The sequence below is a fragment of the Gouania willdenowi genome, unplaced genomic scaffold (genome assembly GCF_900634775.1).
Source record: "Gouania willdenowi unplaced genomic scaffold, fGouWil2.1 scaffold_311_arrow_ctg1, whole genome shotgun sequence".
NCBI classification, from domain to species: domain Eukaryota; kingdom Metazoa; phylum Chordata; class Actinopteri; order Blenniiformes; family Gobiesocidae; genus Gouania; species Gouania willdenowi.
Genome location: NW_021145072.1, coordinates 77,124 through 104,269, shown reverse-complemented (window position 1 = coordinate 104,269; position 27,146 = coordinate 77,124). Strand labels below are relative to the sequence as shown.

The window sequence follows — 27,146 nt, the reverse complement described above, 5'->3', positions numbered from 1 at the left end:
ATGATGGACAGTTGTCGATATGAAATATTGACAAATAAATGTATTTTGTCAAAATTCTTGTTAGTTTTCATTTGTAATTTGTGGTTGATTAAAACTAGCATTAGGAGGCCACAGTGCAGGGAGAGCCACTGTCATGGAGGTGATGACATCATTCTGAAGGTAGAAATCAACGTTAAAACAGGACAAAGCCAAGTTTTTTTCACCAGAACGCATCATGTCACTAAAATCTCACTCTTATCATTTTCTGAAACTTGGCAGCCTGTGAATACTGGTGGATTTATTTAATAAATATCATTCTGGATGATCAAACCTCCATGGAGGTTCAGAGAGGGATTTGAAACTGAAGGAGCCACTGGGAGAATGTAGAAAGTTCTTCTGATCTAGACCTCATCATTTCCTCGTCTCCACAGACAACAGACAGAATAAAGCTCAGTCAGCATTAGACGATGTGATGTAAACTTTCACTGTCATTTATTGAAGTGTATATAATGATTATTTAATATTCTGTAAACCTTGAGTTTTTTTCTTTTTTTCATTTCTAGATGTTTGTCATTGTTTCAATGAATGAGAGATTTTAAGAAGGTAGACATGAGATTTTTCAAGGACAGATTGTAATAAGACATGATAAAGGGGAGTGACTTCAGTCTTCAAATATTTGTTATAAAGAGATACATTTAGTTTTAAACCTTATGGACAATAACAACTTATTTATTTACTATATTATATTTTGCCGTTACAAAATAGATTCACGAAAACATTGAGTACTTTGTGTATGTTGAGGTCAGTCCAAATGTCCTCTTTTTTAAAAGTCAAAATATGCTAACTGCTCCAGTTCTCTCTCAGGATGGACTTTCAGGACTTCTGTTACTTCTTCACAGACGTGGTGGTTTGTCGCCTGGTGGAAAAACTCAGCTGTGGCTGCGCCGTCACTGGAAAGAAACCCAGTGCTTTGGAGAGTGGACTCCAGCTCCCAGAGACCCTGGAGCAGCTCCAGGGGCCACCCGTCACATGACCTGTGCACTCACTCCGTGTGGATAATAAAAGCAAACCAACACCTGTGGGAACACAGCAGCGAGGGAACAGGAAGGAAGCTGGCCTCAGAGAGAGTCAACTGGGAGGAGCTAAACTGGTTAAAACTTACAAATTAGAGCAGCCAAAACAGACAGAAAAAGTGGTAAAAAGGTTTCAAAGTGTCAATAATGGAACAATTGGTTTAAACTGGCAAATGATGGGCATGACAAATCATGAATGTGGTTAAATTGAAGAAAAAAACAATAAGCATAAAATATGGTGAAAAGAGGTTAAAAGTGACAATAATGGGTCAACATATGCAACATTAGGTGGTAAAAATGATGGAAAGAGTTTATAAGTGCTGAAAACGTCTTGAAAGTGGAAAAAATGTACAGAAAAGACATTGAAATCTGATGGAGAAGTGTCAGAAATGGGAGCAATGTAGCAAAAATGCATTAAAAGGAGCAAAACTACGGCAAGAAAAAGTGATGAAAACGGGTTAAAATATGGTGAGTTTGGTGTAGTTGCAGAAAAAGTGTAAAAATATGAGCAAAAATGGGCTCAAATTGTTCAGAAAATATTCTGTCGACCACTTCCCAGTGTCTCGGTTGAGAACCCCTGGTATCTCAAGAGTTTTTCTGTCTTTTTTTTAAGTTGGTACATTTAGCATCTCCTGTGGTTCTAATCAGGAACTGCTGCACTAAGGAGACTTGGTAAGTTTAACTCTCAAATACGGTACTTTTTTGATTCCAGTCTGCATTGTCTGCTCTTTCTTTATATTTGTCACCTTGCTCTGACATCTTCAGGATGTGCTTCTCACACAGGAAGTTCTCCAGCCTCTGGTCCTGGTGATGGAAGTACCAGTCCTCCACTACGTCCTCGTACTGCTCCAGCATGGTCTCACACTGAACACACACCCACAACTGCATTAGTAAACACATGTTATTTAAGACACAAAACTATTACCTATTATGAATGACCCACTATTGTCACTTTTATCCTCTTTTCACCATAATTCATGCTTATTTTGCCATTTTAACCAAATTCACCATTTGTCATGCCTATCATTTGCCAGTTTAAACTCATTGTTCCAATATTGACACTTTGAATCATGTATTATTATTTTTTTTTTAGCACATTTTCCGTCCGTTTTTGGTCACTTTAATTTGTAACCCCCCCCCCCCCCCCCCCCCCCCCCCTTTTTTTTCCCCCCCTTCTTTTCTTTTCTTTTTCTCTAATTTGCCACTTTTAACAATTTCTGTTTTTTAAAATCCCATTTTACCACCTATTCCACCGTTTTTGTGGTCACTTTTTAACGCATTTTATTTCTAATTAAAACAAGGATTTACATTTTTAAGATGGCTATATACTAAGGTGCAAATAATAATAGAACTTCCTGGATAACACTGGATAATATTAAAATAAATAAATGTGGTTATCACAGATTCATTCATTTTACAATCATAACAAGAAGAAAAAAGAAGTATTATATTTACTATCAACATCTTAGTGGCAGATACCATAGCACACCTTCAGAGGTGAGTGCAGTCCCTGTTGCTTTATCAGTATAAATAGATTTTTATCATTATGTTTGGATATGATTACACATGTTATAAACACGTAATGACTCATTACTCTGTGTTGATACACAGTAGTAGAGCCTGATTAAAATAATCCTACCTTCACATTTGTTGATAAGTCTATCTCCTTCCTCCACACTGACTCCACTATAAAGACCAAACAGCTGTAAAACCATAAAAAGCTTCATTATTTCATCCTAAACTCTGGGTGACGTCAGGAAGGTCTGGAAGACAACGGCCACATCAGCATGATCGGAGCATGCGCAGTGAAACGTTACAGGCATGGCTAGTCGAGCATCGATCAGAACAGGGAGCGAGAGAGGATGTTCAACAGGATTTAACTTAAACTTACACATATAAAACACACATACCGGTACATATCTACGCTTATACTTGTTTTTGAGTTGTTTACTATTCCCTGTTTTACTTTTGTTGTTGTTCCTTTAGCTTTTGACGGTGTTTTATTGTTTTTTCCCCTCATTTTGATTTTTTTTTTAATTTATTTTTTGTGTTTAACATTAATTTTATTGTCTTGTTCTGTAAATGTTTATTGGCCTTGTTGGCGTTGTTTTTCGGATATGTATATTTATATTTTCAATTATTTCTAATTCATTTCACATGTGGTGCTGCTTAAACACACCTGAGTTTTCTCTTCATAATTAGCATAATTAATGTTTTCAAGAAGAAACATCACAAAGCCTGTTATTAACTCCAGGTTGATTTGATGTTTTCAGTAATAATATTAATATTTTATAAATATATGATAATAGAATATTATTGCTGTCATTTTATTTGTTTTTTATTTACTTCGTTTTTCATCAGGAATTGAGGCCATTTTTGTCTTCACATAATTTTAATATTATTTTAGTGTTTATTTTAATGTTTTAGTGTTTTGTTAGTCTAACTCATTAATTTAATAAGTGTTTTTATTTTTCTATATTCTACTTTAATTTGTAAAGTAATTTAAAAAAAATGAAAATTCCCACATATGAATTAAAAATCTTTCAACTATCTATGCTTTTGCTATTCCAGGCCACACGAGGGCGCCAGAGCCCATTGCATTATTTTAATAAGTTTTAAAAAGTCTTTAAAGGTACACCACTCATAGGTCGCCAGTCCACCTCAGGATTAACACACAAAGACACACATTCTTACATTCAATTTAAAGATTAAAACAGTTTTTTTTTTTGTAATATATGTTTTTTCATCCCCATGGAGAAATTCAGTTTTCCATACATGAACAAAAAGAAACAGAGGAAAAATAAATCTTGTATTATCTGTTCCTAATAACAACTTCAAAATGAAATCAATTAGATTCCACAACATTCCACCTTAACTCATCACCAGGTCACAAACCATAACAAAAACACCATCATTTCTCTTACAGTTCTACAGTTATATTCATGTGTTTTACAATTTGTTTTCATAACCTCTCAGAATTTTGTCTTTGTACATTTTCTTAAATTTGTAAACACTTATACAACGTTTAAATTCCACAGTTTAACTCCATAAACAGACAGATTTCTGTTTTAATGATGTCCATACAAACATATTCCAGAAGTTATATTTTCTTCTATGGCAAACGTCATGTGCAACATTGTCTAGAAATTTATTTATTTGTTGTTTAGCTTTCCACATAATAATCAGAATTTCTAATTCAACAAGATCCTTAAATTTAAGTAGTTTATTATCCATAAATATATGATTGGTGTGTTCTCTGTGACCTTTCTTACTGATGATTCTAATGTGGTAATGATATATGTGTTACACCAGACTTCAGTACAATAACTGAAATATGAGAGAATCATCAAGGAATAAATCCTCCTCAACAAGCTGCAATCAAACATCTCTAACTTTATATAAAATGACAATACTTTTGCTGACCTTTCTTTATTTATTTATTTTTTATTTAACCTTTATTTAACCAGGAAAAAAAATCCCGTTGAGATTAAAAACCTCTTTTTCAAGGGAGTCCTGGCCAAGAGGCAGCAAAGTTACAACACTGAACAGAAATACATTTACATTACATTAAAATGACAGGATAACATAAGAATCAAATAAAACAATTACACCAACTGAGGCAGTCTCAAATTCTCTCAGTTTCATTTTAAAAGCATTCAAGGATAACAATTCAGTCAACTTCCAGTCTCTTTGCAGCATGTTCCAAGCACAAGGAGCTGCATGTACAAAGGCTTTTTTCCCCAGCTCTGTGCGGGCAAAAGGAACTGTGAGCAACAGCTGATCATTGGATCTCAGTGCATAAGTGTTCGTGCTTCTCTTTGTAAGTAATGTACAGATGTAAGAGGGCAGTAATCCAAGAAGAGCCTTATAAATAAAAGTAAACCAATGACACTGCCTCCTAGTGTACAGGGATGGCCATCCCACCCGAGAGTACAGCTCACAGTGATGTGTCTTGGCTCTACAGTTTGTGATGAACCTCAGAGCAGAATGATAAACTGAGTCCACCATCAGAAGACATGTACAAGAAGCATTCATATAAAAAAGGTCACCATAATCTAACACAGATAAGAATGTGGCAGAGACAAGGCGCTTCTTTACACCAAAAGAAAAACATGTCTTATTGCGGAAGAAGAAACCCAATTTAAGTTTTAATTTCCTCACAAGTTTGTCAATGAAAAGTTTAAAAGTGAGGGAATCATCAATTACAACACCAAGGTATTTATATTCATGTACCACTTCTATGACATTTCCTTCAAGAGTGGACACGACCGGGGAAGCTTGAGGCACCTTCTTATGATTAGAGAACAACATTAGCTTGGTCTTCTCAGCATTGAGAACCAGTTTTAGATTAATCAGTGAATGCTGGACAGAAACAAAGGCTTTCTGCAGGGAATTAACAGCCTGTTCAAGAGATGATCCGAAGCAATAAATAATTGTGTCATCGGCATAAAAATGCATATTAGCATCAGAAACATTTTGTTCGAAACATTTCTTTTTACTGTACATAATCAATATGAGCTTTCCAATTTAATTTTTCATCTAAAACAACACAGAGAAACTTAACTTCCTTGACTTTTAAAGGAAAAACGTAATGAACCCAACCCTACAGTTTATGCACCATGGAAAAGATTACAGTCAGACTATGGTCGAAGTTAGGAAAATATGGGAGCCAATTTAGCCAAAAATGTAATGGGCCCTATATCACTGTTACCCCCAATAAGTTACTAGAACACAAAAAATTTGAGCAATCGATTACCTCAATTTTTATTTTTTTAAAAATTGATTAACTTCGTCGTCTCGTCGTCGTTTCCTGATATAGAGCCTGATCCACCTCAGCAACCTCCCCTAGTGGTTGTTATGGTCATTTTTATCAAACCTATATCTGCCTTTCCACTTTGTGGGGGGGGGGATGATGAAAACTAGAACTGCAAGCAGTTATAAAAGGGGGCCAAGCCTCGGTACCCAGGTTTTGCGGAGCCCATGGAAGTACATCACGAAAGATGACGGACTGGGGGTGAGCATCAGGACACAGGCCAACGTGCCATTTGTGGTGAACCCGTGGATATAAAGTTTATGAAGGTGTGATTTAAAATGTCAAAGTTAGAGGCCAAAATGTGTTTGCACTTAAAGCTCCACCGAGCGCCTCAGTTTTTGGTATGGGTGGTCTGTGTGCTTTTCTGTATATATCCTGTACATTTCACAGCCCTCAACATAATACTTGAGCTGCTAGGGCCGCTGATGGGACCACTGCTGGGGGAGCTTATGGGGCCTCTGCTTGGGCCTCTGCTAGGGGCGCTGCTAGGGCCGCTGAAGAGGCTGCTGCTAGGGCCGCTGATGGGACCACTGCTGGGGGAGCTTATGGGGCCTCTGCAAGGGCTGCTGCTGAAGCCGCTGCTGGGGCAGCTGCTAGGGTAGCTGATGGGGCCGCTGCTGGGGCTGCTGCTGAAGCCGCTGCTGGGGGAACTGCTGGGGCCACTAATGAAGCCGCTGCTGGGGGCGCTGCTGGGGCTGCTGAAGGGGACACTGCTAGGGCCGCTGCTAAGGTTGCTGCTGAGGCCGCTGCTGGGGTAACTGATGGGGCCACTGATGGGGCCGCTGCCGAGGCCTCTGCTAGGGCCTCTGCTAGGGTCGCTGCTTCAGTCGTTGATGGGACCGCTGCTGAGGCTGCTAGGGCCACTAAAGGGGCCGCTGAAGGGGGCACTGCTGTGGCCGCTGCTGGGGGTGCTGCTCGGGCCGCTGCTGAGTTCGCTGCTGGGGATGCCGATGGGGCTGCTGCTGAAGCCGCTGCTGGGGGTGCTGCTCGGGCCGCTGAAGGGGCTGCTGTTGGGGTAGCTTATGGGGCCTCTGCTAGGGCTGCTGCTGAAGCCGCTGCTGGGGCAGCTGATGCGGCCGCTGCTGGGGCCGCTGCTAGGGTCGCTGCTTGGGCCACTGCTGGGGGCGCTGCTGGGGCAGCTGATGGTGCCGCTGCTTGGGTCGCTGCTGGGGGCGCTGCTAGGGCCGCTGCTAGGGCCGCTGAAGGGGCTGCTGTTGGAGTAGCTGATGGGGCTGCTGCTGGGGTAGCTTATGGGGCCTCTGCTAGGGCTGCTGCTAAAGCCGCTGCTGGGGGCGCTGTTAGGGCCGCTATAGGGCTGCTGCTGGGGTAGCTGATGGGGCCGCTGCTGAGGCCGCTGATGTAGCCGCTGCTGGGGGCGCTGCTGGGGCTGCCGCTTCTAGGGTTGCTGCTGGGGCCGCTGAAGGGGGCACTGCTGGGAGCACTGCTAGGGCCGCTGAAGGGGCTGCTGTTGGGGAAGCTGATGGGGTAGCTGATGGGGCCGCTGCTGGGGTAGCTTATGGGGCCTCTGCTAGGGCCGCTGCTGGGGGCGCTGCTAGGGCCGCTGAATCGGCTGCTGTTGGGGTAGCTGATGGGGCCTTTGCTAGGGCTGCTGCTGAAGCCGCTGCTGGGGGCGCTGTTATGGCTGCTATAGGGCCGCTGCTGAGGCCACTGCTGGGGCCGCTGCTGGGGTAGCTGATGGGGCCGCTGCTGAGGCCACTGATGTAGCCGCTGCTGGGGCTGTTGAAGGGGACACTGCTAGGGCCGCTGCTAAGGTCGCTGCTGGGGCAACTGATGGGGCCGCTGCGGCGTAACCGATGTGGCCACTGATAGGGCCGCTGCCGAGGCGGCTGCTAGGGCCTCTGCTAGGGCAGCTGCTTAAGTTGCTGCTGGGGCCGCTGCTCGGGCCGCTGATGGGGCCTCTGCTAGGGCAGCTGCTGAGGCTGCTGCTGGGGGCGCTACTTGGGCCGCTGCTTAGGTCGCTGCTGGGGCTGCTAAAGGGAGCACTGCTGGGGCCGGTTCTAGGGTTGCTGGGGTATCTGATGGGGCTGCTGCTGAGGCCGCTGCTGGGGCCGTGTGCTCCTCTGAGAAGAAAAACTCAAAGCAGCTCCTCCATAAAAAAAACAAACTTTCAAGCTTTTCTGCACGCTCCTCTATGAAGAACAACTCCCTGCAGCTCCTCTGCGCGCCCCTCCGTGAACAAAAACTCCCTGAAGCTCCTCTGCGCACTCCTCCGTGAAGAAAAATTACATGCATCTCTTCCGCGTGCTCCACCGTAAAGCAAACCTCAATCCGCGCGTTCCTCAGTGCAGTTCCTCAGCGTGCTCCTATGTAAAACAAAACTATGTGCAGCTCCTCAGAACGCTCCTTCATGCAGGAGAACTCTGTGCAGCTCCTGCTTCGCACACTCCTCCACACACTGACCTTGCAGCTCTGCCACGCACTCCTCCATACAGCTCCTCCGCGCACTACTACCTTGTAGCTCTTCTGCGCATTACTTTGCATGTTTTTGACAGTATTGTAGCTATTCTAATACTGCTACTATGAGTTGTTTCTAAGGTCCCTGTCGCCCCATGGTCTCTGGAAAAGTCAGTCTCAAGTGGCTTCTTTGATCCAACATTTGTGTTTGTTTCCTTCTGTCCCAACTATTGTCGCGTTGTCCCAACCCATGATGTGATTTTCTTTTGTGCAGTGGTCTGATATTGCAGACTTAAGATGTTCCTGTTCTGTTGTCTCCTTCTCACCCTCTCTACGACGTTGAATAGATCAATCTATGCTTTGAAGCTTTCTTTATGAACAAACCCGTAGGACACACCAAAGCAATCAGTAGATTCTTCTGAGGAAGCCTAACAGTTGGCAGTTGAAACATGTCAGGAGATCAAAGTAAATTTCCTCAAAAATAGTTTCACTTGCTCTGGCATTGTGTCGTCGCACCAGTAAGAAGCTGGAGACACGTGAAGTAAGAAAATGAAAATGAACTCATTTTTGCTCAGGGGTCAAATACCAGTTTGATCTCAAGTGGGGGGCAGCATATTTTAGGCGGGAAAAAAGCTATTTCAACATTCATGCACCCTAATTTGCACTTCCATGTGTAAATACAATATCGATACAATATCTAATTTGCGACCAATTTTTGTGTAATTTTTTCTGGGAATTAAATTAGAAAAATGACTGTAATCATGATGAAAGCACGGGAAAATTGCGAGCTTCTCGAAATATTGTAGTTTCATTGAATTTTTGAATTTGTAGAGACAGATATCAGGGTCAATGACGTATATTAAGGATTTTCACCGCATGACTTTTCATAAAATGGTCATAATCAGGCAAGGTTTGTATGAATATTATGATGGAAATAAAAATACTTTGAAATCTTATACAGGACTACAATAAAACTAAAATAGGGCAGAAAATTTATTTGAATAAATTTAGAGTCATTTTAAAGATCTGTCATGACCAGACAGTCGCACCACATAATATTTTGACACTTTGAATAGCAGAAGAAATTACAGAACAAATAAAAAAACTAAATTTAAAGTAAGTGCATATGTACTAAGATGCAACATATTTGGTATATTTTTATGCATTTAAACCTTTTATTTTGACTAAAAGAAATTCAGTTGGACAGAATATTTAGGTGTCACGTCGTTGAACCATTTACAGCTGAAATATTTAGTAATTTACACGATTAATTTTACTTTCTCCTGCAGGCCGAATTGGAAGCTCTAAAGGGCTGGAATTGACTCCCAGGCTGGGAGTTTGACACATGTTCTAAACCCACATTTGTATCAGTGTCTTAGAAAACCTGCAGTAGGAGAATATGTCCTTTGGTAAGTTGGCCTCATTTCAGTGTGTTTGTGTGTATGTGTGTTTGTGTGTATGTGTGAGTGACAGTGATAGTACACCAAGTTAATGACACTGTATAAGTCATCAGTGATTAACTGCAGGGGATCACTGACTCAGCAGTGTGTGTGTGTATGAGAAGCATCGTGACCCCGGGTCAGTGAGAGGACGTGCGTGCGTGTGCGTGTGTGTGATTGTGATGTGGTTCTTGATTAAATAAATGATGGCATGGTTGACACAACCATTCTATGCTCAGGCAAAGACATTAAAACTCTAATAGAGTCAACAAATGAAGAACTATCAAAAATTCAAACATGGTTAGATGTAAATAAACTAGCCCTAAACGTCAGTAAAACAAAATTCATCAATTTCGGAAAGAGAAAAAAAACGGGAGATATAAGACTGAAGATCTCAAGTCAACTCTTCATTGAACTCTACAGCGACAACATGGAACTCATTAACTGGTCTTTGAGCGCCATTGACAAAATCTTCTCAACGAGGCAATTGCTTCAGCACGAAATACCGTGTCCAAAGGACACATACCCAAGTGGATATGTCATGAATGCACGAGGGAGAAGCCAGATGCTCTGTCTCTCCCTGCTGACAGTGGAAGATGTGGAGGACATCTATTTGCTAGGAGTCATGATCTTTGGCCTGCTAATGATGTGGGTATGTGTCTGTGCATGTGCCTTCCGGATGGATCATAAGCTGAGGCGACTTTCAGAGGATATGAAGGTTCTCCGAGAGAAGAAGAACTTTACGTTTGGAGAGTTGGAGGAACGTAAACAACGACTGGAAAAGAAAACCCGAGGAGATACGGAGAAAAAGGACAGTGAAGAGGAGTAACAACAGGAACAATGACTGCAGACGAGAACATATCACATGCAAAAGGACAAAAAAAAAAAAAAAAAATAATGATGTGATTTTGCTCTGAATGTCAAATGAATTTCTGTGAATGCAACCATGTCGGAAATGAACTGAATAAATAAAAAAAATAAAAAAAAATATGTGTGGCAAGAAATGAGTAATTAGCATGTGTTGATCACATGATCATGTGTTATTATATTCATGTTACTTTTTGTAGACTTTCAAATACATTAACTAAAAAAAAAATCTTCTTTATAAACATTGTGTTCATGTAAACTGAGATGTGTAAGAATTTGAAGATGAAGATACTGTTTCATTTCTTGATGTTAATTTATTTTATTTTAAACTGTTTTTAAGTTTCCATTTACATAATCAATATAAATCAAACATTATTCTATATAATTATAACTGTATATAATGTAATACACTGTATTGTCTTCATAGAGAAGGTATTTATGGCTCCAGGAGGACTTTAATCCAGGTGAGATGAGGTTAAATGGTTCCTTGTAGAGTAAAGGTTGCAGACCCCTGACCAGGGGAAGAGTGTTAGGAGACCCCACTATCAGAGCTGGACCCTCTGAATTTAATTCATGGGTGAAACAATGCAGATGATAAGTTGGTTATTCTACTGTTAACGAGGGATTGACTGATTTTTAGGGCCGATACTGATTTTTCCCCCATCAGCCTTACCCGATGACTGATACAGACTGCTGATATTTTTGAGCCGATACTACTTTTGCTCCCTAAATTTACATCATAAAAATTACACAATGATGATAATAAATGGTACAAGTCTCAATTAAATAAAAAGGAACATTCATTGAAATTAACAAAGGTGAGGTAAAACGACACCAAGTAAAAAATATTTAACAAATAATAAAAACAGGTGATGTAGAAGAAGAACAAATAAAAAATAGAGTGAGTTATCTCATGAAATATTATGAAAGAACTGTTTGTCCTTGTCCTGAAAATAGCTTTGACAAAAGTTGGCCTGACTGAAGATGCATTTTATTAACAGGATTATTGAGTATAAAGATATAATTATAGTATTAAACACAAAAAGAAACCATGAATAATAGTCCATTCCAACACAACCCCACACCATAAATTAACAGAGGAAAATAACGTGATGTCAGATGTGCATTAAGCAACAAACTGTCTAAGTTTCTGTTCTAAATTACATCAACATTAACATTAGGAATAAATATTCAAACAAGTCATAAACTGCTTCTCAAAGTTAAAAACTACTCAGCGCAGCACTGAGAGAGAAGCAGAGAAAGAGGGAAAGAACACAACACGTGAACCCACGGAACAACAATTAAAAGATCCTTTGAAAGTTTAAAACTTGCCGTTGGGATTGAATAACTTGTGTTGAAAAATATGAAAAAACAATTGTCATAAAATACAATAAAAGCTCAAATGTTATATAAAATAGACCTGCACATTTTTTTTTCAGTCTATCTCCATTTATTAGAAGTGTTTTTGCATTATATTAACGATTTAAACTTTTTCTTTTTTTAACCCACGCTTTTCACAGAGACAGTATTTCATTGACGGTCCCTAAATTCTAACAACATGTAGGGCTCTATGAAATCAGTTTTATTTTTTATCATTTTTTAAGGAAAATATTAGTTTTTAACTCCTGTGAGGAAACAAAATAAATAATAATAAAAAAAAAAAACTCATAATTAAACAAAAATGTAAGTCAAAAATAAAGTACATTTAAAAAGTAGATATAAGTTGTAGTGTCAGTGTCAGTTCTGATCAACTTAGTTTAAATTAACCTAATTTAAATGATCCTATCTTCTGTGTAATTTGATGTTGACAAGATGTTGCACTTTGTTACTTTTGTCCCTCATAGTCAGGACTAAGTAACACCATGCAATACACTGAAGTTAAAAAAACAATAGAAAATAAAACATCTTTTTTAGGAAAACAACAATGTTCTGGCTAATAAGCCATGCACTCTCTAAATAGAAAAAAACATTACATTTAATATATATATATATATAAATTAAGTATGAACTTTGTTTTCATTAGTTCATTTTTTATTAATTTATTATATCAACATGAATTTTACTGTAGCTCTGATGAGATGATGTTAGAATGTAACATTCTAATTATGTTGCTCCAATGGACTTTTATTTTGTAAACTGGAAGTTCCCACTGAAACAGGTGTACTTGAGGTAGCTAGCTGACTGTGAATGTGTAACTACGAGACACGGACAAAAAGCTGGAATAAAATAACTAAATTACAGTACAGACTGAGTTATTCTTAGTTAACCAGACATAACAGGTCAAACACTGAGCAGGTGAAGATGATTAAAGCTGATCATGTTTTCACGGAGCGCCGCTGCACTACACGAAGCACGTGCAGAGCTTCACAGGCACAGCAAAGTTAAACGAGCACTAGAGGTTCTGTAGTTAGTAGTCAGTGATGATTTACGTTGTTTTAGAGGTTGTTTGTGGTGGTTTAAGATGAGTTTAATGCAGCCAGGACAGGAGGAGAGAGGGTGGTGCACCTAAGTTCATAGCGGAGCCTTCAGCATGTTCCTCACTGAACCATGACAGAGTGGGCGGGACGCATTTAAGTGAAGCTACCGCTGGTATGGAGAGTGGATAGTGCCACTGCTAACCTACCACAGGAGACTGTCGTGTTAAATCAACGTCTGAATTGGATGACGTTACTACGCTGTCGCCATGGCTGACGTGTTTGTAAGGAACCTATTTACACTAAGTTAGGAATTGTTTTATTTATTTATCGTTTTGTCGTGTGTTGTCATGTTTTTATTTACATTTCCATTTAGTGATGAGCCTTAGGATTTATTATTTTGTAATAAAAAGATGTACGTTGGTTAAAAAGATATAAAAACAGTGGAGCTACGCTGTGTAAAAACAATAATAATCCTGATATAAAATGTCTCACTGGTACAGACTAAGTCTGCAACTAACCACTATTTTAATAGTCGACTAGTCATTGATTATTGAAACGATTAATCGACAAATCATACATTTATTTGTTCTATAACGCCACAATCTTTTAAATTTAGCTTGGGATAAATTACGACAAATAAAAACAATAAATAAAACAATTCCCAACTTAGTGTAAACAGGTTCCTCACAAACACACACCAAAAAAACTGAATATGTCATATGCTTCAGTAATAACATTTACACATTAAAAAGTTTGTGCATATGATTCATTCCAATAATTTTATTGTATATTATTTGTTATTAATAATGAAATTATTTTCTAAAAAATAAATAAAAAGCACATGAAAAGCAAAAATAACTACATTAGTGTTTTTACTGTTTAATATAAACCACTGCTGCTGAATCTAGTTTAGTTTATATCTAATGAATGACATAAAGTTATGGTTGATAATTATTTCTGATTACTATTAATAAACCAGATCAAGCTGATGATTTAATCATTCAGGATATTTAGGTTTAATAATCACGGGACGAGAACAGACTGAACAAGCTGGTGAGGAGGGCCAGCTCCGTCCTGGGCTGCCCCCTGGACTCTGTGGAGGAGGTGAGGGACAGGAGGGTATTAGCCAAGCTCACCTCCATCATGGACAACACCTCCCACCCACTGCACGGGACTGTGGAGGAGCTGAGCAGCTCTTTCAGTGGCAGACTGAGACACCCTCAGTGCAAGAAGGATCGCTACCATAAGGCCTTCATCTCCACTGCTGTTACACTGTACAACAAGACCCTAAAGTAACATGTGCAATAATAACCCCCCTTTGCAAAACTACGTGTAATAATCTCTATATCAGCGTCACTTTATTCCCTGTAGCAGCGTCACTCACCATAGGTCAGGGTTAGCAGTGGCAATATTCACTCGCCATAGGTTAGGGTTAGCAGTGGCAATATCCACTCGCCATAGGTTAGGGTTAGCAGTGGCAATATTCACTCGCCATAGGTTAGGGTTAGCAGTGGCAATATCCACTCGCCATAGGTTAGGGTTAGCAGTGGCAATATTCACTCGCCATAGGTTAGGGTTAGCAGTGGCAATATCCACTCGCCATAGGTTAGGGTTAGCAGTGGCACTATCCACTCGCCATAGGTTAGGGTTAGCAGTGGCACTATCCACTCGCCATAGGTTAGGGTTAGCAGTGGCACTATCCACTCACCATAGGTTAGGGTTAGCAGTGGCACTATCCACTCACCATAGGTTAGGGTTAGCAGTGGCACTATCCACTCACCATAGGTTAGGGTTAGCAGTGACACTATCCACTCACCATAGGTTAGGGTTAGCAGTGGCACTATCCACTCGCCATAGGTTAGGGTTAGCAGTGGCACTATCCACTCGCCATAGGTTAGGGTTAGCAGTGGCACTATTCACTCACCATAGGTTAGGGTTAGCAGTGGCACTATCCACTCACCATAGGTTAGGGTTAGCAGTGGCACTATTCACTCGCCATAGGTTAGGGTTAGCAGTGGCACTATCCACTCGCCATAGGTTAGGGTTAGCAGTGGCACTATCCACTCGCCATAGGTTAGGGTTAGCAGTGGCAATATTCACTCGCCATAGGTTAGGGTTAGCAGTGGCAATATCCACTCGCCATAGGTTAGGGTTAGCAGTGGCACTATCCACTCGCCATAGGTTAGGGTTAGCAGTGGCACTATCCACTCGCCATAGGTTAGGGTTAGCAGTGGCACTATCCACTCACCATAGGTTAGGGTTAGCAGTGGCACTATCCACTCACCATAGGTTAGGGTTAGCAGTGGCACTATCCACTCACCATAGGTTAGGGTTAGCAGTGACACTATCCACTCACCATAGGTTAGGGTTAGCAGTGGCACTATCCACTCGCCATAGGTTAGGGTTAGCAGTGGCACTATCCACTCGCCATAGGTTAGGGTTAGCAGTGGCACTATTCACTCACCATAGGTTAGGGTTAGCAGTGGCACTATCCACTCACCATAGGTCAGGGTTAGCAGTGGCACTATCCACTCACCATACCGCTCGCTATTGGTGTTGGGAGGAGAATAGCCAACGTGAAACCAACTTCACCGCGGTAAACACAGTTATAAGGACTGATTGGAATTTATCTCATCAATATCTCACCATCTAAAGAAGACACGAGCACAATCTCCACCTCTGTGTAAACTACACAGCTGGTTTTATCATTAGAGTCTATCAAACCACGCAAACAGAATTCAGTCACCAGTTAAACACAGTCACCACTCAAACTATAACACCGGCTAGCTAGCGGGCTAAAAGCTAACCACGTGGCATCGCTGTTTCTAGCCCATATTTAACAGTGAATAATAAGATGATCTGCTCCAGCTGTGTATGATAGTGTTGTGAGATGTGTCTAAGGTAGGGCAGCTCAGTGCGTAAATGTGTGTGGCGCGGGAGAGTGACGTAGGTGGGCGCGCGCAGGTGTGTGGAAGAGAGAGAGACGCGGAGAAGAGGGAAAGTCCTACACGGCGACTAGGAGATAGCTAGGCGAGTTAAAGTGTGTCAGAGAGGAATAAAGTGCAGCCTTGAAACAACGACACGGCCTGGTTCTTTTACGCGGGCGGTATCAACTCTGCCGAGCGGGTGTTAGCCCCGGAGGAGTAGCAGCCTCCGGCCCTGGAGAACGCGGATCTCCCCTGTGCCTTTCGACCACGGTTGGGAGGCTTAACAGGAAAGGTTTAACAATAAACTACAGGAACTTTAGCAATGACTGTATCTTCATCATCACTAAGTCCATAAACATGATGAACACAGACACGATGCTAACGTTAGCATCCTGTCTGTGTTCATGAAACCTCCACATTAGCCTTAATGCACTTTAAAACCATCAGAGGCTTTCAGTAAAACCATTAACATAGTGTTTTTACTCTAAAACCATCAGTTAAACCATTAAAGTAGTGTTTTTACCTTCAGTCCTGACGGAAGGTGAACTTTAATCAGCTTCGGTGCTCAAGAAGTGATGTCTCCGTGTTCACAGATAGTAAAAGATGGAGGAGGAGAAAACACGATCTGTTCAACGCATGCGCGGAGACTACGTCACTTCCTATACTTGTAAAAAAAAACAAAAAAAACAAATCATAATAATCTGCCGTGATATTTTAAATGGAAACGACCGTAAGACATTTAAAAAATATTGTTATAATATATGTAAATGTTTAACAGTTTTGCGGTGTGTTTAATTGTTAATTACAAAAAAAACATAGAAAGACCCTGATTTAGACGTTCACACTCGTAACATGCTTGTCAAGATGGATTCATCCATATACCAGCAGCAAATAACACGTTAATAAAATACTAGATACTAAAATAATATGATTATACTAATAATAATAATAATAATAATAATAATAATAATAATAATAATAATAATAATAATAGTAGTAATAAAAATAATAATATATTTATATGAGTTATTTATATTTTGTTTAAAAATGTAACACACTCCTTCAACTGGCAATGTTTGTTATTTCAATGATTTATTTTTATTTTATTTATTTATTCAGTTCATTTCCGACATGGTTGCATTCACAGAAATTCATTTGACATTCAGACATCATTGTTTTTTTTTTTTTTGTCCTTTTTTGATCAGATTTACTACTAATTTTTTTTTTTTAAAGGAACAACACACATTCATAAACATTTCAGTAATAATGTGATTGATAATTAATTACAATTATGGTGTTATTATAATGGTAATTTAAAAAATCTGTTGCTGTTGTAATTCTAATCAAATTGTAATTGGGTTCAGATAATTGACATTGTAATTGTAATTGGCATGAAAATTCTATAAAAATTGTCAATTACAATTGAATGCAAAACTGGGGAACCATGTTATAGTTCTATGTACAGTTCTACACATCTGTAATAAGCAATTTTTAAAATATATTTTATATCACAAAAACTGCTGGTCTCTGTAATAGTAAATTAATTGTGATTGAAAACGTAATTGTAACTGAAAAATGTAATTGACCCCGACCCTGGATCAGGGGTTCTCAACTGGTCTCACCCTGGGACCCACATATTACCACAGTTATTAAATCGTTACACACTTTTTTTTTTTTAGAATTCAACCAAACAAATTTAGTTTTTCAAAAATAGCTGCTGAAAACACACATATACAATTTTTTAATTTTTAAAAAAATATATAAATATGTATTATGTACAACATACATTTCACAGAATGTCTGTCATAAAAAATGTTTCATTCAAATTAAGAGACAAGTCCAAATGAGACATTAGGAATGTATTCATTTATGATTAGCTGTCTGCGACCCAACAAGTTCAGGTTCAAGACCCACTTTGAGCTCCAGGCCCACCAGTTGAGAATCGCTGACGTAGCTTACCCAGTGTTTACCAGTTATATAAATAAAGAGATTTTTCAAACCTTTTTCTTTATCTACAAACCTTTTCTAAATAAAATAGTACCATGCTGACTTTGTGATAAATAGTAAATAACACAGTTTAAATAAATCCAGTGATGTTTGGTTGAACCTGAGGAATTATTTACATTTTATTTTTTATTGACAGATATTTTAACTTATTTTGAAAAACAACAGGTTTTGCCGCTGCTTTATATACTTGGGTTTCTTCTTCTCCAAGTTTGAAGCAACCATTCCTTTACACAGGTGGTCGTGATGACGTAGCTCAGCCTTCATCATCATCATCATCATCACTGTCCGTCTCACTCATACTCAGCTTCATTTCCCTCCGTAACATTTCTTCTTCTTCTAGTTTAACGGTAGTCATCATCCAGCTCTGTCCGTCCTCCATTTCACTGCTTTGTTCCTGACTCTAGCTGGTTGCCAGATACAACCGACGATTCCCCACATGAAATATGTTGAATATCCACAGAAACGTTCCAAAAACCATCCGTTCATCATCCAAATAAAACATAAATATCACCTTTAACCAACGTTAAACTGTTTGATCACTAAGTTAGTTATTTTATAATCTCACAATCAGCGGGAAAATACTCAACCTGGCAACCACTCAACTTTTGCGCTGATGTCACAACCAACTTTTAATAAACTTTAATAACAAACCAGTCAGAATAAATGTGTTTAATGGTGATTTAAGAGTGAATAAAGTAGTTACAGTCTGAAGGTTTTGGTCTGTGGATGATTTCATGGATTTCAGAAGAAATTTGTTGATTATAAATTAATTTATGATTAAATTATGATGGTTTGTTCTCTGAAACTATAGAAAAAGATCTAATGAATAAATATTTAATGAGCAGTGAAAGTAAAGTCACTGTAGATCACATTAAATCAACAGTTGCTTTTACTTTATTTGAAAAAAATGTTTATTAAAAAAGAGAAATAAATTATTTAAGCAGACATTGAACCATAATGTTTTTCTTCTTCCTTTGAAAAGAAATTATATTTTAAAAGGTATTAACTTTGATTTTAGTGGAAAATATTCGGAAAATGAATTCGGACAATGGTTTTAAAAAATGAATTCGGAAAACGCATTAATAAAAAAAAATTAAATAAGTATTCAGGTCAAATATCTGATCAAACGCTTCACTTTGACTTTATTTAATACAAAAATACAAAGACGTTTTACTTTAGGAACGACACGTCTGGGATCTTTCTCGCCGTCTGAAACAGAAACAGTTGCTACTTTAGACATCAGCACATTTAAACCATGACGTAGATTGTTTAGAGTCGTGTCACCTTTAACTGAGTGAAGATATGTGCTGCTTTGTTCAAGTCCCACTTGTTGTCCTGCAAACACCTGCAACACACAGACAGTGTTTACCAGTGAGCTGTGACATTCATCCTAGTCTGGTAGACGTCATTAGGAGAGGACACCTACTTCAGGGACCATTCCAGGTTCATGTCTGACTTCAGGGAGAAGGTGCTGAGCATCTCCTGCTGTGGGGCAGTGAGGGTGGGCACTGGGCTGGAGGAAGGGGGCGGGGCACAAAAGCTCTGCTGATCTGCTCCGTTGTAGCCATTCTGATGAAGAGCTGGTCGTTGATGATGCACAAACTGTTCAAGTGTGAACGAGGACCACAGGGTTCAAAGGTTAGAGACTTTCTATGGTGTTAATATTACAGTAATGTAGGTCACACCAAGGCTGTGTCCCTATAGTCCCTCCTATCTCCTTTCCTATCCACTGTCCTTTAACACCTGGAAGTGTTTAAGTGGTGGTTGTGATAAAAGAGCATTTTCTGAGGAAAGGAGGCGTGGCCGTAGGATCATTACATTACCTAGTGGAAGTGTGTCTGATCATCAAAACAAACGTGATCACCTTTTCCTAACTGCTCTCCTAACACCTTTCCTTAACTCCATGACGTGTAGGCGTTTACGTCCACGGTGAAAGAGATGATGTCATGCTGGCTTTTTGGAAGCTCGTTGAGGAACGTCACCACATTCAGTCGTGTGTGCTTCAGCAGATGGAAACGCATCACTAGGGCAGGTGAAAACAAGACAAACATCAGGTGTGCTCCATCATTACTAGGGTTGGGTATCGGTTACTACTCGCTACTTTTTCAACGCTTCCTGTGCAAAATCATTACTTTAAACTAACTTCAAAATCTCAAAATGCCCTTTTATTTCCAGAGTCAAATTTAACACATTTAACTCAAAATAACAAACAAATAAACTATTATTAGATAAACTTCACATCAGCGTTTCCCACACATTCATTTTTTTGTGGCGGATAGTGTCACGCACCTTCTTTCAGGCCGTGTTTTGTGCATGTGCTACGGTTAGAAATGAGGCCATTGATCAATGATCTGAGCAGCGACAACAACGTCATGTGTATCAAGTAATGTGTGACACCGACATCTTTGTTCTTATTGGGCCCGCTTACTAGCGTTTCCATGGGAACTGGTCCCATTGTCGTTCCAGGTTTCGGCACCCAACCCTAATCATTACATCAGAGTCAAAGCAGCTTCTCTGTGTGATCACATGGTCAACATTTAGCAGGAGAAATGAGACGTTCATTACAGAAAAGGCTTCAATCTAAAAATATAGTGGCTTCTATATTCTTGTACTTTGACAAGTGACGTTTTGAACACAACAGACAATTCAGCATCACACTGACTAACCTTACAAGGTGGGATAGTGGTGGGTGTGTCCACATCAAAGCCAATGGGTGGGGGGAGGTCATTTCCATCCTGATGAGGGACAATACACAGTTTAGTACAAGTTGGAAAACATCAGTTCATCTGGTGAATATCTGGTGTTATATGAAACATAACATTCTCCTTAAAAACCACTGGAACAAAACACAAACTAAACTCAAGGTACCAGAACAAATCTAATCTGTGACCTCTGAACTAATCTGGTTGGTCCATGTGGATAAAAACAATCTAAATGAACCAGTCAATAAATATATAGTGACTGGTACATTGTACTCAGGTCCAAAGCTGTAGAACTCATTACCACAGAACTTAAAACCATATCTGAGTTTAAAATGTTCACTTCTAGGGTTTAGTCTGAAAACAAACCAAAGTAAATAACACTGAGTCTGTGTGAATGTACGTGTGATGGTGTGTGTATGTGTGTGATTGATAAAGTTTTATACAAATGTTGTATTCATGTATTTTATTATTGTAAATTGTGTAAAAAGGCCCAACCAGGGACATGAGCTGTGAATTAGCATTAGCTAGAAGCTTTTTATGCGTCACATCAGCTGTAAACCTTTATTGTAATTATGTTAATTACATCGTCTCTGAAAAATAAAGAAGTAAATATTTGGGGGGAATAAAACTATTTAATTATTTGATGATTTGACATCTTGTAAACAACTACAATGAACTGTACTTATAGCTGCTAGATGTGATCTTTTTATTTATTTATTTTTTTAATCAGATAAAGACATACTGTAGACCTCAGATTAATATACTCTAAATGTAAAAGGTTGAAATTGTTGCTTGAAACTTTATTTCATTCATATCAGGATTTCTGAGTGGCTCCATTTATGTTGTGGTTTGTCCATGATATCACATCACTACATGAGGTATTCAATTTCAGCTGAATATATAGAACTTTCTGTGTAAATACACTTCCACCACTGTTTTTACCACAACATTCAGTCTGTGAAAACACCAGAATTGTGTTGGGAAGTTTATTTGACAGAATTAAGTACACCTCTATCCTATTCTATGAGACTCCACATCCCACAATGCAATGTGCAAAACTCGGAACAAACTTTCAAGCTGCAATTACAACTTTTTTTTATTATTTTGTCGTTCAATTGATGTTTGAGTTATAGATCTATGGAGGCCTACACCATGTCTTTGATCTGATAGATAATTATTGTTCACAGCAGCTTTAACACAACTGATAATTGACTAAAAGACTTTAAACACTAAGGTCCTCTAGTATCAACACTATGGTGGTAGAAATGAAGAGTGAGTGACCATAAACTGCTGATGAATGAATGAGTGAGTAGACCTACCAACTTCAGAAGCTGAGGAACCTTCTGGCACACAGCACTGGTATGTAAACTAAATAGAAAAGCAGAAGAATTAGTGTGAGAATTCAAAGTTGACACAATCAATCAATCAATCAATCAATCTTTATTTGTATAGCGTCAAATCATAACCAATGGTATCTCAAGACACTTTACAGTAGAGCAGTCTTAAGGATGGACTCTTCATTTTATGGATACACACATATGCATATATACGTATGTACACATACATATGTATCCCACACCCAACATGAATTCATCATGGCGGCAAGGAAAACCTTCTGTTAAGCAGCAGGAACCTTGTGTGGATCCCATTCCTATGATGAACAGCCATCCACGTTATGCTGTGTTGGGTGTGTGCAGAGGAAAGGGTGGAGACAGAGTTGTTGAGACTCTGTAACTCCACACTGAGGATCCCACGGACCTGCAAGACAAAAGCCAGAAGGAGTACAGGAGCAAACACACAAGGGAAGAAGCAGACATAAAGGGAGTGTTTGAGAGAGGAATGGGACCCTCTCCGGTCCCTCTCTAACCTAAATGACCTCTCTCTTAACGCCCTCTCCAACCTCTCTCCAACCGAGCATGCCAGACCCCCCCCCCGGCAGTCTATGCCTATTGCATCTTAATTATGAGCTATGAGCTGGTTCCTAACTAAAAGCTTTACCAAAGAGGAATGTTTTGAGCCTAACCTTAAAGGTAGAGAGGGTGTCTGCCCCCCGAACCGTGGTTGGTAGATGGTTCCAGAGAAGTGGGGCCTGATAACTGAAAGCTCTTCCTCCTATACTACTTTTAGAGACGAATGGAACAACGAGTAGTCCAGCATTTTGAGAGCGTAGTGTTCTGGGGGGATTGTATGGCACTACAAGCTCCTTGAGATAGACTGGTGCCTGTCCATTTAGGGCTTTATAAGTGAGAAGAAGAATCTTGAATTCTATTCTATATTTTATGGGAAGCCAATGCAGAGAGGCTAATACAGGAGTAATGTGATCTCTTCTCCTAGTTTTAGTCAGTACACGTGCTGCAGCATTTTGAACCAGCTGAAGTGTCTTAAGTGACTTGCTCGGGCAGCCTGCTAAAAGAGAATTACAATAATCCAGTCTAGAGGTAACAAAAGCATGGACTAGTTTTTCGGCGTCGCCCTGAGACAGGATAGATCTGATTTTAGCAATGTTACGGAGATGAAAGAAGGCAGTTCTTGAAGTTTGTTTTATGTGAGAGTTGAAGGATAAGTCCTGATCAAATAGAACCCCAAGGTTTCTAACAGTTGTGCTTTGTGCCAGAGTAATGCCATCTAGGGCAGTTAGGCTAGCATAGGTTTCTCTAAGGTGTCGTGGGCCCAGTACAATGACCTCAGTCTTGTCTGAGTTGAGAAGAAGAAAATTTTGGTCCATCCAGGCCCTAATGTCCTTTAGACAGGCCTCAAGTTTAGAAAGCTGATTTGTCTCACCTGGCTTCATTGATACATACAGTTGGGTATCATCAGCATAGCAGTGGAAGTTAACAGAGTATTTTCTCATAACATTACCAAGGGGGATCATATAGATACAGAAGAGGATTGGACCTAGCACAGAGCCCTGAGGAACCCCGTAGCTTACTTTAGTGTACACAGAAGACTTATTATTCTCGTGTACAAACTGGTACCTATCAGATAGGTAGGACTTAAACCAGTTTAGGGCAGTCCCTGTGATTCCAAGTAATTTCTCTAATCTCTCTAGTAGAATATAGTGATCTATAGTGTCAAAAGCTGCACTAAGATCTAATAAAACCAGCACTGAGAGTCGTCCTTCATCTGAAGCCCAGAGTAGATCATTAGTTACTTTAACTAAAGCAGTCTCTGTGCTGTGTTGAGCTCTAAAATCTGACTGGAAGTCCTCGAACAGGCTGTTGTTTTGAAGAAATTCACAGAGCTGAGCCGCCACAACTTTCTCAAGAATCTTTGAAATAAAAGGAAGATTAGATATAGGCCTGTAGTTTGCTAAAGTGCTGGAATCAAGAGTAGGTTTTTTGAGAAGGGGTTTGATTACAGCTACTTTAAAGGACTGTGGCACGTAGCCTATTGATAGGGATATATTTATTGTCTCCAACAAAGATGGGCAGACTAGGGGAATAATTTCTTTAAACAGCTTAGTTGGGATCGGATCTGAAAGGCAGGTCGATGGTTTGGAGGATGAAATAATAGAGTTAAGTTCCTGAAGTCCTATATGTGTGAAACAGTTTAGGTTAGGCCTATTTACATTTAATGGTACAGCAGGCTCAGGTGAAGGCAGGGAGTGGCTTATTTTATCTCTATTCTTATGAATTTTATCGTTAAAAAATGTCATAAAGTCCTCACAGCTGAGGGCTAGAGGAATCATGGGCTCAATAGAGCTCTGACTTTGTGTTAGCCTGGCTACAGTGCTGAAAAGGTACCTCGGATTATTTTTATTTTCTTCAATTAGTGAGGAATAGTATGTAGATCGACTATGTCGTAAGGCTGTCATGTATTTACTATGGCTTTCTTGCCAGAGTATTCGTGACTCCTCTGTTTTATTGGAGCGCCACATTCTCTCTAATTTACGGGTTGTTTGTTTGAGTGTGTGAGTTTCAGAGCTAAACCACGGAGCTTTCCTCTGACGTTTAATGGTTTTTTCCCTCAATGGGGCAATTGAGTCCAAGGTGGATTTTAGTAGACTAGCAGAGCTATCGACAAGCAAATCCAGTTGAGAGGGGTTATAATTAATATCATAGTTATTTATTGGATGGTGCACTGAGTTTAAGGCAGCAGGAATGGCCTCTTTAAATTTAGCCACAGCACTATTGGACAGATTTCTACTCGTAACTATTTTATTGCACAGTGCGAGATCCTCTAGGATAATGTTAAAAGATATTAAAAAGTGATCTGATAGCAGAGGATTTTCAGGGTAGACTTTTAGTTCATTAATATCAAGGCCATATGTTAGAACAAGATCAAGAGTATGATTTAAACGATGAGTAGCTTCATTAATAGTTTGAAAAAAGCCAACTGAGTCTATTAGGGTCATAAAGGCTGAGCTCAGGCTATCACTATCTTTGTCCACATGGATATTAAAATCTCCTACTATCAGTATTTTATCAGAACTGAGGACTAAGTTTGATATAAACTCAGAGAATTCTGATAGAAATTCAGAATAAGGGCCTGGATGACGGTAAATTATCACAAATAAGACTGGCTGGCAGGTTTTTGATTCGGTATGAGATAAATTTAGAACCAGGCTTTCAAAGGAAGTGTAGTTGGCCTTTGGTTTAGGATAGATTAGGAGAGAGGAATGATAAATAGCTGCTACACCACCTCCACGGCCTATGTCTCGTGGCATATGAGTATTTAAATGACTGGGAGGAGTGGCTTCATTTAAACTAACATATTCATCTTGATACAGCCATGTTTCAGTTAAACAGAATAAATCAAAGTTATTTTCTGAGATAAGGTCATTTACTAGTAGAGATTTGGATCTCAGTGATCTAATATTTAATAGAGCACATCTAATGGTTTTATGTTTTGGTGTTTCTAGATTTGAGATTTTAATTTTTTTCAGATTTTTATAATTGATAGCTCTTTTATTTGATTTTATGTTAAAATCATTGTGAAATTTGGGTCGGGGGACTGACACCGTCTCCATAAAATAATATTCATCACCAGCACAGCAGTTGCCATGGCGATGAACACAGCTATCATAATAGCAATGGGAGGGAAACTGTCCTAAGGCAAGCGCAGAGGGGCGTGGAGGACTCCCCCTCTGTAACATGGTCTCATTCATGAGATGTCATAACAGTGACTGTGCCATGTTTTCTGATAGTAGAGATGCTCCCTCCAAAGTAGGATGGATTCCATCTCTTCCTATCAGGTTCGGTTTTCCCCAGAAGGATCTCCAATTATCAATGAAGCCCACCTCATTTTCTGGACACCACCTCGATAGCCAGCGGTTAAATGATGACATGCGGCTATACATGTCATCACTGGTCAGATTTGGTAAGGGACCAGAGAAAATTACGGAGTCCGACATTGTTTTAGCATAAGCACAAACTGATTCAATGTTCACTTTGGTTGCTTCCGACTGACGACGTCGGGAGTCATTAGTGCCGACATGGAGGACTATCCTATCAAACTTACGATTAGTCTTTGCCAGCAACTTTAGATTTGATTCTATGTCGCCCGCTCTGGCCCCTGGGATGCACCTCACAATGCCCGCTGACTTCGCTAGCTTCACGTTTCTCACTATGGAGTCGCCAATTATCAGAGTTTGTTCCCCGGTGAGTGTGTTGTCCTCACGGAGGGGGGAGAACCTGTTTGAGACGTGAACATGGTGGTGTCCCGAGCGGCTTTTTGACCTTCGACTATGCTTACCACGGACAGTAACCCACTCATTGCTGGCCGGGGGGGAAGCTGGGCTAGCGCTAGCACGGTCCGCACCGGCTAGGTCCTGCTTGCTAGCTTCTGTTTTGGTATCAGGGGTGCGGAACCGCTTCTCCAGATTGTTGATCCTCGCCTCCATATCTAACAGTACGCTACACTTTATGCAACTACCATTGTCCCTAAAGGAGGACGAGGAGTAACTAAACATCTGACACACCGGGCAGGAGAGCGGAGGGGAGGAGAGAGAAGCCATAGGTGCTAAATTTAAGCTAAGCTAAGCTAAGGACAAAAGGAAGTTTAAAGGAGATTGCACTGCCTATAAGAGGCGGGATTGCTTTTTACTTAACCTTCGTACGTTGAACTCTACGGTAAAACAAGTGTTTTCAAGGCTAAAATATCAATGACAACAAGTTTGATTAGCGTTAGCAGAACACAGTAGTAGAGCGCTGCAAACAGCGGTAGAGTGTAAACAGGAAATGATCGATACGTCACCACGTCAGCACGTCACCAGCGTCAGCACGTCACCAGATACAGTCACTACTGTGCTGTTTCACAATAAGCTGTAAAACTCAGTAAGACCTGCTGCTCCACTAACACATTCATTTTGTTCACTGCAACACTGTGTAGAACAGCTGGGAGATCACATCTGCATTTAGAAACATCTGTTTCAATATGACCAGCACCAGGAAGGATTTCAGCTTCCTTATTGTTGAGTATACGCTAACATACATGTCTGACCATGTCCCACGTTCACCTGAACGCCCACCCTGGAGTGTACTTACCAGCAGGTAAACTCAACCCTCT

General features: G+C 39.9%; 1 protein-coding gene and 1 long non-coding RNA gene across 7 annotated transcripts; both read right to left on the bottom strand.

Moving 5' to 3' along the window:
- Nucleotides 1-439: 439 nt before the first annotated feature.
- Nucleotides 440-16,543, bottom strand: LOC114459427 (protein canopy homolog 3-like). Of its 2 annotated transcripts, none has more exons than XM_028441679.1 (3): nucleotides 16,454-16,543; nucleotides 1,799-1,916; nucleotides 440-1,055 (listed from the first exon to the last, which is right to left on the bottom strand). In XM_028441679.1, the coding sequence occupies exons 2-3, from the start codon at nucleotides 1,905-1,907 to the stop codon at nucleotides 865-867; spliced, it is 300 nt and encodes a 99-aa protein (XP_028297480.1). In that variant the 5' UTR covers nucleotides 1,908-1,916; nucleotides 16,454-16,543; the 3' UTR covers nucleotides 440-864. The 2 variants fall into 2 exon arrangements, with proteins under 2 accessions (XP_028297480.1, XP_028297482.1); XM_028441681.1 differs by having other exon boundaries at nucleotides 1,799-1,934; nucleotides 16,454-16,533.
- A 2,287-nt stretch (nucleotides 16,544-18,830) lies between these two features.
- LOC114459430 (uncharacterized) lies at nucleotides 18,831-22,101 on the bottom strand. 5 transcript variants are annotated; one of them, XR_003673355.1, is made up of 7 exons: nucleotides 21,959-22,092; nucleotides 20,604-20,672; nucleotides 20,366-20,451; nucleotides 19,802-19,960; nucleotides 19,364-19,539; nucleotides 19,222-19,282; nucleotides 18,831-19,146 (listed from the first exon to the last, which is right to left on the bottom strand). It is a non-coding gene; the product is annotated as an uncharacterized LOC114459430 (long non-coding RNA). The 5 variants fall into 5 exon arrangements; XR_003673352.1 differs by having other exon boundaries at nucleotides 19,802-20,451; nucleotides 21,959-22,101; XR_003673354.1 differs by lacking the exon at nucleotides 20,366-20,451 and having other exon boundaries at nucleotides 21,959-22,088.
- Between the last annotated feature and the right edge of the window lie 5,045 nt (nucleotides 22,102-27,146).

What these genes read in the sequence shown, in the direction of transcription:
- LOC114459427 (XM_028441679.1), bottom strand. Translation starts at nt 1,907, where the DNA reads ATGCTGGAGCAGTACGAGGACGTAGTGGAGGACTGGTACTTCCATCAC. An exon ending in CCTGAAGATGTCAGAGCAAG is followed by an intron (nt 1,056 to 1,798) that starts GTGACAAATATA and finishes GTGTTCCCACAG; the next exon opens with GTGTTGGTTTGCTTTTATTA.